The sequence below is a fragment of the Arthroderma uncinatum genome (genome assembly GCF_011692745.1).
Source record: "Arthroderma uncinatum strain CBS 119779 chromosome Unknown scaffold3, whole genome shotgun sequence".
In the NCBI taxonomy this organism is placed as follows: domain Eukaryota; kingdom Fungi; phylum Ascomycota; class Eurotiomycetes; order Onygenales; family Arthrodermataceae; genus Arthroderma; species Arthroderma uncinatum.
In genome coordinates, this window is record NW_022983865.1 from 2,928,442 (window position 1) to 2,940,906 (window position 12,465).

Below are 12,465 nucleotides of genomic sequence, written 5' to 3' on the forward strand. Positions count from 1 at the left end.
ATCTTTGTTTTAACACTAAATTTTCATATGGATAACCAAGGCCGTCTATACTCCTATTAGAAAGTTGAGGCTCCGGACTAACACGAATGAAAAATCGTTTTCCTCTAAAGTATTAAATATGAATTAACGACAAGCTTACTCTGTATGGCTAGCTCCATTTAGCCATAAACGCCACGCTATCAATCATTTGATCCATTTCAATACTCTTTGTTCAACCATGGCTCATCGAGCAATGCGTGTGCAGGCTTTCGCCTCTCTGGTGCAATAACAAGCATGGATTCAAGGAAGTGAACAAAGTCTAACTTTTCCTGACCAGAAAGACCCTTGTTCTCGATAAATCCGCCCACTGAAAAGCCACCTAACGCGGGGATGCCTTTGAGATTACCTGCAATGTTGTGTTAAACCATTTCGACTATATACTTGGGTGTGCTTTCTTACCTTCAGAGTCAAAGTACTTCTTTGACGCGTTGCCCTTGTCGAGTAATCCTTTTGGAAACTGGCCAAAAAGAGCCATCATTTGGGACAAATGATGCTCTGGAGCGTAGCTCCCATCCGCACTTGGACGGCCATCAAACAAAATTTTGCCTTCCATAAGCTCATATATCTAAAACCGATGTTAAATCAAAAAGCGTCCGATGATATTAAAGCTTAGAATTCTTACCACGCATCCTGCATTCCATATGTCAGTGCTTGAGTCCCATTTAGCCTCAAGTAAGACTTCCGGCGCGCGTAAACAGCGCGGCTGAATGAGCTCCGTTAGGTGTTTGTCGGCCCAACTAGCTTCAGTGGTGTTAGATACCTTGATATTATTTGTATGGTTAACTTCGTTGGGCTCGCTTACCTGTGCCAAAATCAGCCAAGAATATACCAGTATTAGAGGCATCACTATTCATAGGTAGGGGCTCAGAAGCCATATAAAAATCCACGGGTTCTGATCCATCCGCAGAGGGGATATGCAAGGCAATCGGCTCATTTTCGTTCATTTCGATTAGAATGTTCCCAGGTTTTATATCTTCACAAATTTTAGCTTCATATTTCCATTAACATGGTTTAAAGAAAGGAGCACAAACCGGTATGAACGATTTTACAGAAACGGTGAAGGTAATCAAGTCCTAGCAAAAATTGCTTCGCAATCCTTTTAACCATCGGCACTGGTAGTTGAGCCTCTGGAAACCGACGCTGGAATCTCGCTAGATCTGGGCCCGTTGCTTCGTGGACTAAGCAAATATGGTTTCCGTTGGGGCCATGGTGCTGAAAATCATCGGAAATACCAAGAATATGTCGCTTCCCAGGGTGTGTAGAGCTATCGTTTTTCATGAATCGTAATATTTCGACCTCGAAATTTTTCTTTTCAGCTTTGCTAAATTCCGCTTGGAGGACTTTCAAGGCAACAACATCATCGGTTCTTTGGTTAACCATTTATCAGTTAGACCATAATTATCTGCATGGGAACCTGAGGTACCTACTTTGTATCATGAGCTAGCCACACTGTTGAATATTCACCGTAGCCTAACTTTTTAACGACCTGATACTTTCCGTCAAACATGTCCCCCAATCTGGCGGGATGATATCCGCCTGGGCGGTACATTTGGTAGGACTCCTCTGACAGCTTGCTAATAGGGTTCTGTGTCGTGGACATTCGCCGGACGGAGGCCGGGAGCAAATTTTTCAGAAAATTCATTATAGCAATAGTGATAGGAGATATGTATAGTTAAAGATATATCTCAAAAATGTGGAAACCCCTTGGATCAAAAAGAAGAAAAAGTAAGACCAGCAAGACGGCGACCTTTTCAAATGTCTTTTTGATATTAGCCGCTTAAGCAGAAAGAGAGGCTTAGATAGTCCTATAGCGGCCTCTAACCCCTAAACCCAGAGATCTGTATGAAATAAAGGAGCGCTATAGGTTTGTCCTGCCTGTTGAACCATATAATGCAGATAGGCTTGGCTATCCCTGGTGTTTAATATCCCGGTGCCTGGTGGTGGTGCTACCGCTAATGCATAATATCAAACATTGACATCTTAGCAATATTTGGATTCATATCTAGTAGCTTAAATATACAGTAAAAAACAAAGAGACTACTCCCAAATACAGGGGCGTCACTCTGTACAGCATTTTAGAGATCGTTTTAGCAAGTAGTTCAGGACGTTTTTATTTGATATAGTCTCACGTGATACAACTGGCTTATCCAATCAGAGGATTGTTTGACCTTCCGAATATGGACCGGAAAAATGAAACGCCTAACTCAAATAAGGTTAACTTATCTGATTAGTCATCATTCACGTGGGTATGCTCTCTTTGTCCACTGGACGCACGTTCCCCTTTTAACATCAACAACTCCTCGCTGTAACTATGGAGAACTTGGTCTGCCCGGAGATACGATGGAAACATCGTGACCTGACTCCGCCGGCACGATATCAGGATCCTGGAATTAGACACAGCCCTGGATGGGCAAATACGAGGGGAAAATACTACTTAACATGCCGCCTCCGGTTTTCGGATTCGGCATTCTAAGTAGTATAAATATGTTTCTGGGAGAGAGTTCTTGATCCTTTGTTTTCTTGCGCAGATTACCCAAGATCCTTTCTCTTCCATATTGGCCTTCCACAGGTAGTGGGCCACCGAAAATGGTTAACTGGATTGCAACGACTTTTACAGCGCTCGCGGGAGCAGCAGTATCGACTGCATCCCTAAGCACTGGTGCTCTTTCGACGCAGAGCCAAGAACCCGTTCGTTTGAACTTGACAGGCCATATATCCGCGGATAAGGTCCTGGAGTTCATTTTTGCAGACTTTGATGTCCCGGAAGGAACGACGTCTATTTCCGTGCTTCAAAAATACTCTTTGAAAGGCAAAGGTAACGCCTTGGACCTTGGATGTTGGGATCAGCAGGGCCACCGTCTGGCTCTTGATGGGAATTTTACTACTGGGTTTCGTGGATGGTCTGGTGGTGCAAGGAATAACTTTACCATCTCCCCGGAATATGCGTCTCCTGGATACATTGCTGGTGCAATCCAGCCAGGTACCTGGTCAGTGGCTCTTGGGCCGTATAAGTCTGTCCCCGAAGGCATTGACTATGAGTTAACCGTGGAACTCGGATTTGAGCCGATCAAGTCTTACTTTCAACCGGCCTTTGCACCCAGCCGTATCGATAGCAGCCTCTACATGAACCAATCCTCTGATAACAATGAACGTTCAGGGAGCAACATGGGGCAGTCTAGCTTCAAGTGGTACCGGGGCGACTTTCATGTTCACACTATACACTCCGATGGCAAAGAGACGCCTCAGACAGTCATTGGGCTCGCTCAAGAAGCCGACCTTGCTTTCTTTTTCAGCACGGATCATAATACACAATCATCTGACCTGATATGGGGTGCCGTCGCTCCACCGTCAATGCTTGTTGGAAGAGGTATCGAAGTTACTACTCGCGGCGGGCATTGGAACGCTATAGGCCTTAACTGGAATGAATGGGTAGAATTCCGCTACAAGGCCGACAACAACCCTGGTATCACTCAGGCTGTCGCCCAAGTCCAGAGCCAGGGAGGACTTGCTGTTATTAACCACCCGTTTACCTACATTGATTGCCTTGCATGCGATTGGTCCTATGACTTTGATATAATGGACGGGATCGAAGTCTGGAACGGTAACTGGGATGATACCGATAGAAAGGCCGTGGATAAGTGGCACAGCATGCTTGTGCAGGGCTCAAAGAAATTTGCTATCGGTGGCAGCGATTATCATAAGTCTCCATCTGCCATTGGCACGCCCACTACAATCGTCCGCGCACAAAGCCTGTCGACCGCACATATTGTGGACAGCCTGCGTAATAATCGGGCCTACCTTGTCCGCGACCCAAAAATAGATATCCAATTCACTATTGTTGACCATCACAGTGGCACCACTCATATCGGCGATAGAGTCAATGGGGATAAAAGCCAGAGCCCATTATCTGCAGTTGTTGGAGTTCATGGTCTCCCCGAAGGTTCTGTTGCTGTCATTATATCTGATAAAGGTCCACTTGAGCATATGGCTATCCCACAGCAGGACAGCACTCTTCGTTTAAAATTCAGTCGAAAGTACGCCTTCGTCAGAGTGGAAATACAGGACTCAAAGGGCTCCATGTTAGCTTTAACAAATCCAATTTGGATATAATAGGGGCCTTACATAAGAGACCTATCTATCGCGGGCTCGGTGGGATCTATTAGTGAGGTTCTGGTTTCGTTCATCTTTTTAATTGTTATTTTACTTGATTTCATTTAGAAAAACATTAATATGAATATATGACGAAGTATTGATTAAATAGCAGAACGCTGACCAAAAATCATGAAGTGGTGAATGTTTACTAGAGCTTCATGGACTACCTCCGTGCAAAGGATTTGCAATATAGTTCGGGTCAGGCTTAATAGAATGCTAATTTCACCGACAATCGATACCAGTCAGAAGGTCCAGTGTAGCAGAATGCCTCGTGTGTTCTGAATAAAATCATCTAGTGAGTGGTATTGGTTCTACAGTATTGAGCTCCCGAACAACTGACCTCGAAGACCTTCTAGAAGAGCCCCTGTGATCTAGCTAACTGACCAAACAATGGATAGTACGATGGTAGGTCATCCCGAAGGAGCTCAAAATATATATTGGCTGATGACGCAGGTATCAGTGACTATCGTATAGTTGTCGGCAAAGGCATAAATTGTCCTTTTAGAGTCAACTATCTCAAAGCAGAATGGTGGACACCGAAAGCGTGACAAGACCCTACTAGCCTTATTAAAGTCCAGGTGCAATGCTACGGAGTCGACCGGCGGATCTAAAGTTGCAGCAAATTATGCAGAAGACAGCCATACAAAGCAGTTCGCCCGGGAAGAGGTCAAATCCACAACATAAATAGTACCTGTTGAGGGACCGTTGGTATGTCAGGGAAGTGGAGTTACAAATGTAAAGTTGCGGAGTAGAACGGGCCGATCCGCGAAAAAAAGTTTAAATTTCCAACCGCTAAAAGGAGCTGGCGTCTTAGATAACAACCTACACAAAGATAACTCTCGCACGAAGGATCCATCCATATCAGAAGGATTCCATATCAACTTGTTATTAATTAGTTGTCTGACCAAGTATTCGGCTAATTTTCCCTTGCTATCGTTATCTTTTCCCCTCCGCCCTTCCCCGATAGAAATCTAGGATCTTTGCTAATGTTACACTAATTACCACACTCAAGAAGCATAGGCGAATCCCTCTTGTGTTGTGTTGTGCACCGTGCATTGAAATGTGACCTCGGAAACTCGGGATTACTGTATCACAGCATAAGTTGCTCATTGAAGGCTGATTATGCTTTCAGGCACCGCGTGATTATTCGACTTCTTCTCATTGCGAGGGTTCTAGATTTCTAGATCGACGAGCATGAGGAATCAAACCTTCATCTACACTTCCACGGGACTTTGTTTTGATGTATGCGCGGATATATCCACGATTTTACATCCTACCATCAACTGGGGGTCTAGTATTGCTAAGGAGAAGGTCTATAAACATGCACAATCATTACTATGAGCATGTCAGTCAACTAGTTGTTCCTAAACAGTTGCTGCTTGTGATACATACGTGATATCTCGCCTGAGTCGACCTAGACCGGGGTCGGAATACGAAGGCTTCACAGACGTTGGCTGCCCGACAATTTCACCCATTATGACCTCAGGGGTTTATTCACCTTGTGACTCTGCAGTGCGGATAACAATAATGAATGCCGGCATCATGCTATAATGGCAGCATTTTTTATTTCCTATTGGAGGACTGATGTTCAATTTATGGGTGATTAAAGTTGAAAATCACCGTGAGATACCCCCTATAACTACGGATGGTTGAGACTTAAGCCTACTAACTGGTGAACTTGGGACAAAAAATGGTGGCTTAAAATTTATGGCTTTCCTTGATAATAATGGTTATCTTTTCAGCTGGGCTGAGCTGAATTCAAATTTGTCACAGCCGTCACGGATCAGCTACCCCGCGATATCTGCGCAATTGACAGTGTTGACAGTGGACTTGTGACCACCCTTCTGCAGTTCAACATGAAATAAAAAGGAATAAGATATCATATGTCGAGATCAACATTTTTTTTTTTTTTTCAGTCAGAGGGGGTTTCGTGCTTTATACACTGGGTCTATCTAGCTTCTAATCTAGACGAGAAAGGTATAAAATACGGGCATTAACCCGCCTCTCAAACTTCCCAACTCTTAAACGCCAGACCTGACTACTCTATTGCACTGACTATTATATTGATAACAATTATGAAGCTTCTCCGCCTTAGTTTGTTAACTACGATCTTCAATTCCCCCTTCCAGGTGTATGCCATCAATGTCGCTGTGAGAAGAATTGGGGATAGTGCTGTCATTAAGGACAACAAAGTTACCTGGATTGGAGAAGGAGGGTTTGAGGACGGGTTTTCGTGCCCTGATTCCCATGTTCTTAATCCCAGTGCCGACAAGGCATTTGCTTCCTGCTGTTTGCCAGGTCAAACACTTAAAGAATCATCCACCACCGCATTCGACTGCTGTGCTGAAGGCCATGATCTGGCCGGCTCAGAGGCTACCGGCTATATCTGCTGCCCAACTGGTCACACCTATGATGGGAATGTCTGCAGCAATGGGAAGCCCCTTGTGGATAACAAATGCGCTTGCACCAAAGATCAGAACCAAAATGTGACTACCGAAGGTTGTTGCGAGCCGGAAGAATGCTCATCTGGTCTAAAGACCGGTAAGCTTGAGTTCCCTATATGCTTATTTACGAATAATGAGCATTTCTCATTGCCTAACTTTGACTGCCAATAGGAAAATGTTATACTTTTCTCGAGAAAAATGGAGAACTTCTAGGATACACTCGTACTGGCGGGTACTACAACTCGGCCCCGGATAGCAGAGATCGCATCTTTGGAAAATTCCAACTCTGCAGAGACCGGACATGCAACCCAGGACGGCCCATAAATCCCGGGGACGAGCTCTATATCAAAGACCTGCACGGGACTCCAATGGATGGAGCAGATGCAGGTCAATGGATGAACAACGCTGCGGATGGTGGCCATATTGGCAAAACTCCGGACTTTGCAAGAGCTGGTAGATTTGCTATCACTAAATGGCCATGCGCCAAATACTGTATAACTGGCGCAGAATTTGGCCTCGGGCCCGTTTGCCCGGCGAACCAACCTGCACTTACCTTCTACACGCGATCATCTGAGCCGTGTGTCCCGTTCGAGCTTACGGAAGTTCCGTGTACTGTAAGGGGCATCACGAACAATTGCATCTGGCGCAATGGCAAGGATCAATGTTGTGACAAGATTGACTGCTCGGAGCGGGAGTGTCACAAGTAATCATAGTATAACTTTAGGGAATTTCGGGATAGCAATTTAATAATATATTGCCTTTATAATATGCAAGACTGCCAATACCTGTTAAATATCGCGATATGTCGTAGTTTGTTGGTCTCGACGTTATATTGGCGATCTGTCACGTGAGCTTCCCCGTGAGCCTAGATCTTGCGACTCCATCCCCTTATCTCGCGGATAAGGCAATGTAAAGATTCAACTCAAGCAAGGAAAGCTGTTTCGCAGCTCGTTACGCCACCTCCCAGCATTCAATTCCCCATGGCAACGTTGGCAGTACGCGATCTGTCAAGTACCACAGTACCCGCCATATCCTCTGCCAGAGCCGTTCTCACCCAATAATACGCCAATGCCTGCAGTACCAGACCAGTCTTCAATCCAGCGCCGCCCTGCCTCTTCTCCCTCTCTTCTCTCTCCAGCTGGATACGATGAAGATGTCACGCCTCTACGAGCTTTATCGGATCAAGAGTCGGACTCGGAGGATGACCAGCTCATGGAAGCTTCCCGAAGTACCCTCGACCTAGTACAACACGACCGTACCGTGCTCGAGGAGGAAGAGGAACGAGAGCGCCTGTTGATCAAAGCCAAGTCTAGCCCTACAGATGGCCTAAGACGGATATTCGGTGCTACGCCTCACGACAACGGGAGTTTTAGTGTGAGGATCGGAAAACGAGAAAGAAAGAGGAGACGGAGAAAGGAACTGGCGGCGATGGCACGAGACAGGGGAAGACGGAGGAGCTCCGCGTGCAGCAATCATGATGCTATGAATTTAGGGGAAGAGGACGAACTAATGTATGAAATGGAAGAGGGTGTTTGCAAAGCTATTGAATCCGATGATGATTCGCGCTCAATCTCAACGATAAGCTCAATATCTATTGACTTAGATCCGAGAGTAATAGGCAGCCGGGGCTACTATAACAACGTGAGTTTATTAGTTTCACCTCTGTCAATTCTAGTTGGAGTGGACTCCTTTTAACATTCATTCTTTCTTGCTAGGGCTCGTCATGTCGAATAATTTCCCTTATTTCCTTCGCTATAATTATTTTATTTTCTCTCCTGTATTTAGGGGCATATAAAGCTTCGAGTGGCTATCGATTATCTCACCAACAACCCCCTGATACCATGTATAACGGCAGCTCAGTCTTTCTACCGACCACTATTCTCATCTCCCTTGACGGATTCCGGGCAGACTTCCTCACCCGCGGCCTTACACCAACCCTCAATTCCTTCATAGCCGGTGGAATATCACCCAAGTACATGCTTCCAAGCTTCCCGTCCGTCACATTTCCCAACCATTTTACATTAGTCACCGGCCTGTACCCCGAGAGCCATGGAATTGTTGGGAACACGTTTTGGGATCCCGAATTAGAAGACGATTTCTTCTATACAAAACCTGCTAAAAGCATGCAGCCAAAGTGGTGGACGGCCGAACCCCTTTGGGCCACTGCCGAAAAACAAGGGGTTAAAACCGCTATCCATATGTGGCCAGGCTCGGAAGCACATATAATGGGAATTGAACCCACGTTTCTAGATAAGTACAACGGCAGCGAGGCCCTACCACGCAAAGTCGAACGGATATTCGATCTATTAGATCTCCCAGGAGAGAAGGATGAAAACATCCCACAGTCAATCCAACAGAGACGGCCTCAGTTCATTGCGGCATATGTCCCGGATGTGGATGCGGCAGGGCATACGTTTGGCCCAAATAGCACAGAAATTAGGACGACCATTGCCAGCGCTGATAAAATGCTAGCATCGATTCTTCAAGGCTTAGACAAAAGAAATCTAACCGATGTTGTGAATATTGTGGTCGTCTCTGATCATGGAATGGCTACTACCTCGACGGATAGATTGATCCAGCTTGATGACCTGGTGAATCTTGACCTGGTCGAGCGTATCGATGGCTGGCCTCTTCGGGGCCTTGTGCCAAAGCGAGCTGAAGATATCCCCTTAATATATGAGCAAGCTCGAAATAATTCGCTGTCATTGGGTCACGATCAGAATCTCGAAATCTACACCCGCGAAACAATGCCTGAGCGTTACCACTTTTCACACAATGACAGGATAGCGCCAGTGTGGGTAATCCCCAAGACAGGTTGGGCAATTGTCGAAAAACCAGATTTTGACGTGAAAAAGGCGCAGAAGGACGGCACTGTCTACCATCCTAAGGGTTTGCACGGCTATGATCACGAGCATCCTCTTATGCGAGCCATCTTCGTTGCTCGTGGGCCTAGTTTCCCGCACAAAGCGAATAGTCGAGTCGAACCGTTTCGTAAGTCGATACTTCACACGTTCCACTTCAAAAGATTGCTAACAACCACGCAGAAAATATCGAAGTATATAATATAGTATGTGATTCGTTACGAATCAAACCCCATCCAAACAACGGCACCTTACGTCTTCCCCTCAAACCCGTCGGCCTACACTCTGATGGCAAAACCCCTCCCATTGAAAACCTAGATGGTCAAGATCCCCCGCCATCCACCACGGCACCTGTCCCTACTAGACGACCCATTCAACGCCCAAGTTCCCCCACATCCACCATCGCGAAGACAAGTACGCCTGCTCCACCTGACGCAACTGGTAAAGGCCAAGAAAAGTCTTCGTCCTTCTGGCTCAATATTCTAGACAAAGTTAGAGGCTGGGTAAATGACCTAACTGACGCAGTGGGATTAACATAATTATGTGCTTTGTTGTTTTAAACTATTCTTTGATCCTTTCTTTATTTTATGTTCACTTCATATACCCCTGCTTTGTTTTAATAGTTCTATTTACTATTTTTGCTCACTCTACGCTTTTCTATATTAGCCATTTGTTGTTAGCGGCGTTGTGATGACGGTGTTTGGAAAACACATTAGCATCTTGCATCCCTCTATACCCTTGGGTATAGCTGGTGGTTACTTAATTTATACACATCCAAGGACTGAGAAGGTCATAGGAATATTGTTACGCCTCTCTCATTCTATTTACGTTATTTGCATGATTGCTTCTAAAGACGTAGCTAATCTTTTATATAGCAGTGGCTGTTAAAATTACCAAGTCATCGCCTTCGCTTGAGTACGTATATTATGATATTTATCTTGCAACTACCTTTATAATTAAGGGGAGACATTGGACGCAGGCCGCTTGAACCATAATACGGCGGACTATAGCTTACATGCTGCCAAAATTCGTATTTTTACAGCATTACATATTGGCACAAGAAAGGTTGTATTAGTAACAGATTACTCATTATGATTGGCTAAAAATACAGGAAGGGTATGGATTATCTATTATCCGAGTAATACATAATTATTTCTCAGCTTGATGCTCGATATCAGGCTTAATATCAGGCCAATTTGATGCTCAGGCCAGTGGTTATATCAGACAGTTTGATGTTCGATATCAGGCTTGATATCGGGCCAGTTTGATGCTTGATATCAGACCAATTTAGTATTCGATATCCGGCTCAATATTTGGCCCGTTTGATGCTCAATTTAATGTTCAATGTCAGGTCAATTAAATACTTGATATCTAATATCCTATATTTGAGATTGCATCGAAACCAGGCTAGGTACAGGTAAAATGAGTGGACAGCTGAGAGTATGAGGCCCAATATTCCCAGAAGCTATAATGTCGCAAATAAAGACGAGCCTTGTTTAAACCAATTGACTTAAACCCATTGAACGAACCGTCTCTAGTAGACTCTACTGAGAATCAAAATGGCCATAGCAAATGACTGAGGAGGCGCCGTTTGCAAAGTCCGCGATCGCATGACATCCCGGTTTCAACATATCGGTGGCTTCACCCTCGCCTGAACAATTCTCACGTCTATCTGCTGTTAGTGTCATAGTCTATCTCCATGCCTTATCACCAACGAGGTCCCGCCGGAAGAATGGGTCAACATACCCATAAACATAGCAGAAGGCATGGTCTGCGAGCATATTGATACCACTTTTACTAAAATTAGCTGGTTGACTTGATGAATAAGTAAGAGTAACACATACGCGATATCTTTGATACTGGTGCATTGGCTATCGATAAGTTTGCCAACGGTAGTAGCGGTCACGCATGTGGGGTCCTTGTTCAGGGTTCCCTAATTCTATATTAGGTGGATGTCATGAAAGAGTATTTAGAAAGGTCAAGGGCTCACGATTTTAGCCTTATCGTCAGCGAGCACACAGGTTGCCGCCAGAAGAAGAGTTGCCATGAAGAAACGCATCTTGTATAAAGAGTTGATTGAACAACGAGGAAATTGTATAGTAGTTAAAACGAGGAAAAGGCTGGTCTTGAGTTGCTTGGATTTCTTGAACAAGTCTTCAATTACAGAGCACTTGGGGCTTTCTTATATAGACGCTCCCGAAGGAGCCCTGGAAGATATAAGCCTTTAGCTGATGCAAACCACATTTTATCTCTTCTTCTTTTCCTTGCCCTCACGTACCCAATGGGAGTCTTGCCCGGTAGGGACATGAATCATGAGCTGAAGATGGGGAGATATTCTATCCTTTGACCAGAATCCTTCAAACCCTGGAAGGAGCATGCATGAGACAAGCCAGCTACCACTAAAAGTACTAGCTATGTGTTCTGTCTATGTGGTACTAGGAAACCTTTCTTTGCAAAACACCATCAGTAGCGATGTCAGCTAATGATAATAATCCCTTAGGGAATCCGGATTTACCTGCCGAACGACTTGGGGAACTTCCTGGAGTAAAATCCTGCAGCTTAGAGCCTATCATGGACGACCTCACATGCGGTCTGTATTTCACGATCCACGGTTCGACAGGATCCTTCGCTATGTTTCGCTCAGCTTTAAAGTCGATCTCATCGAACATTTCTAATAATAAACACCAATTCACGCCCAACCTCTCATCTATCTCCGGACCATCGAACAAACTGAGGTAACAACTCCGGCAAAAACTGGGCGCAGGAGAGGCCCAACGCTTCTAAAAATTAATCAGACAATGTCTCAATATCTACGCTCCTACAAAATCCTACAACTAGAAACCGGTGCTATTCATCTGTCTCACTTCTGTCGCTGATTTTGTAGCTTTTAACCAAGTGACTGTCACTCTCAAGGCTGATGATAAAGAAACACATGTCGAAGACTCATTCTGGGAAATGAAAATTAAAAG

At 44.9% G+C, this 12,465-nt stretch overlaps 5 protein-coding genes across 5 annotated transcripts; 3 read left to right on the forward strand and 2 right to left on the reverse strand.

Annotated features, from left to right (window-relative positions):
• Positions 1-197: 197 nt before the first annotated feature.
• On the reverse strand, positions 198-1,639 carry GIQ15_04635 (serine protein kinase Sky1; the record flags this gene model as incomplete). The annotated part of the gene is made up of 6 exons (XM_033552052.1): positions 198-385; positions 439-604; positions 662-780; positions 842-1,012; positions 1,071-1,405; positions 1,467-1,639. 6 exons carry the CDS (start codon positions 1,637-1,639, stop codon positions 198-200), a joined length of 1,152 nt encoding a protein of 383 aa, XP_033405782.1.
• A 986-nt stretch (positions 1,640-2,625) lies between these two features.
• GIQ15_04636 (PHP domain protein) lies at positions 2,626-4,149 on the forward strand (the record flags this gene model as incomplete). Its single annotated transcript, XM_033552053.1, has 1 exon — positions 2,626-4,149. The coding sequence occupies one exon, from the start codon at positions 2,626-2,628 to the stop codon at positions 4,147-4,149; it is 1,524 nt and encodes a 507-aa protein (XP_033405783.1).
• Positions 4,150-6,266: 2,117 nt separating this feature from the next.
• GIQ15_04637 (cysteine-rich secreted protein) lies at positions 6,267-7,342 on the forward strand (the record flags this gene model as incomplete). Its single annotated transcript, XM_033552054.1, has 2 exons — positions 6,267-6,732; positions 6,807-7,342. 2 exons carry the CDS (start codon positions 6,267-6,269, stop codon positions 7,340-7,342), a joined length of 1,002 nt encoding a protein of 333 aa, XP_033405784.1.
• A 361-nt stretch (positions 7,343-7,703) lies between these two features.
• GIQ15_04638 (type I phosphodiesterase/nucleotide pyrophosphatase family protein) lies at positions 7,704-10,035 on the forward strand (the record flags this gene model as incomplete). Its single annotated transcript, XM_033552055.1, has 3 exons — positions 7,704-8,007; positions 8,496-9,626; positions 9,680-10,035. 3 exons carry the CDS (start codon positions 7,704-7,706, stop codon positions 10,033-10,035), a joined length of 1,791 nt encoding a protein of 596 aa, XP_033405785.1.
• A 1,005-nt stretch (positions 10,036-11,040) lies between these two features.
• Positions 11,041-11,555, reverse strand: GIQ15_04639 (uncharacterized protein; the record flags this gene model as incomplete). Its single annotated transcript, XM_033552056.1, has 4 exons — positions 11,041-11,164; positions 11,243-11,287; positions 11,341-11,429; positions 11,487-11,555. The coding sequence occupies 4 exons, from the start codon at positions 11,553-11,555 to the stop codon at positions 11,041-11,043; spliced, it is 327 nt and encodes a 108-aa protein (XP_033405786.1).
• Between the last annotated feature and the right edge of the window lie 910 nt (positions 11,556-12,465).